The sequence below is a fragment of the Mastomys coucha genome, unplaced genomic scaffold (assembly GCF_008632895.1).
Source record: "Mastomys coucha isolate ucsf_1 unplaced genomic scaffold, UCSF_Mcou_1 pScaffold21, whole genome shotgun sequence".
In the NCBI taxonomy this organism is placed as follows: Eukaryota; Metazoa; Chordata; class Mammalia; order Rodentia; family Muridae; genus Mastomys; species Mastomys coucha.
Window position 1 is genome coordinate 93,875,518 of NW_022196904.1, and position 1,121 is coordinate 93,876,638.

Here is a 1,121-nt window from a genome sequence, read left to right on the forward strand (position 1 = left end):
TCAGATGTATACCATCCATATATGCACTGGCCTGGAATCTGTGGTGCTGACAGTTATGGCCATAGATCGCTATATTGCTATATGTAAACCACTGAGGTACAGTATGATCCTCACGAACAAGGTGATAGCTATTCTGGGTGTAATCATCATAGTCAGAACTTTGGTGTTTGTGACTCCATTTATATTTCTGATCTTGAGGTTGCCTTTCTGCGGTGTCCGCATTCTTCCACATACCTACTGTGAACACATGGGTTTGGCAAAGCTAGCATGTGCCAATATTAGGGTCAATGTTATTTATGGATTGGTTGCTTTCTCAGTGGGATACATTGATCTATCTGTGATTGGATTTTCCTACATCCGGATTCTCCAAGCAGTCTTCCACCTTCCATCCTGGGATGCTCGGCTTAAGGCACTAAGCACATGTGGCTCCCATGTTAGTGTCATGTTGGCCTTTTACCTACCAGCTCTCTTCTCATTCATGACACACTGCTTTGGCCACAATATCCCTCACTACATCCACATACTTCTAGCCAACCTGTATGTGGTTGTGCCTCCTGCCCTGAACCCTGTTATCTATGGAGTCAGGACAAAACAGATAAGGGAGAGAGTAATAAGAGTGCTTAACCCTAAGATGCACTGAAATTTAGTTCCAAGATTTTCCATAACAGTCCAATAGGAAAATAATGATGTCCAGTCAGAAGTAAACATTAGAAACACATTCTGTTAAATTTCTACAAGACAGCATATAAACAATAAATTCTGAAGAAAAAAAAATGGTTGATCCCCCTCACTATCACCATAAAAGCCAATTCCATTGCATGAACCTCTATGCAATGGAATATAAGTTAGTACACATCATCCAAAGAGAATAGAGTGGTAAAAGATGAACTAAAAGTCATTAAACATGCTCATTTAACTTCAAGTCTGGCCTTTTCTGAAAGTTTGATCTGAAAAGTACTATAAAAGTCTTTGAAGGTAGGTATGACTACTTGAAATCCAAGTTCCTATGAAGCAGAGGCAGGAGGACTGGAACACATCTGGGCCCATCTTAAACTACACAAGATCAATATGTTCCAGACAAGCCTGGGCTACATAATGAGGTCCTGGCTCACCAAAAAAAA

General features: G+C 40.5%; 1 protein-coding gene across 1 annotated transcript in view; it reads left to right on the forward strand.

Annotated features, from left to right (window-relative positions):
- The window catches only part of LOC116100778 (olfactory receptor 52E5), a 948-nt gene extending 308 nt beyond the window's left edge, over positions 1 to 640 (forward strand). Inside the window, exon 1 of the mRNA XM_031384511.1 lies at positions 1 to 640. This exon is cut by the window's left edge and continues 308 nt beyond it. Coding sequence (XP_031240371.1) covers positions 1 to 640 — 640 coding nt within the window.
- Positions 641 to 1,121: the final 481 nt, after the last annotated feature.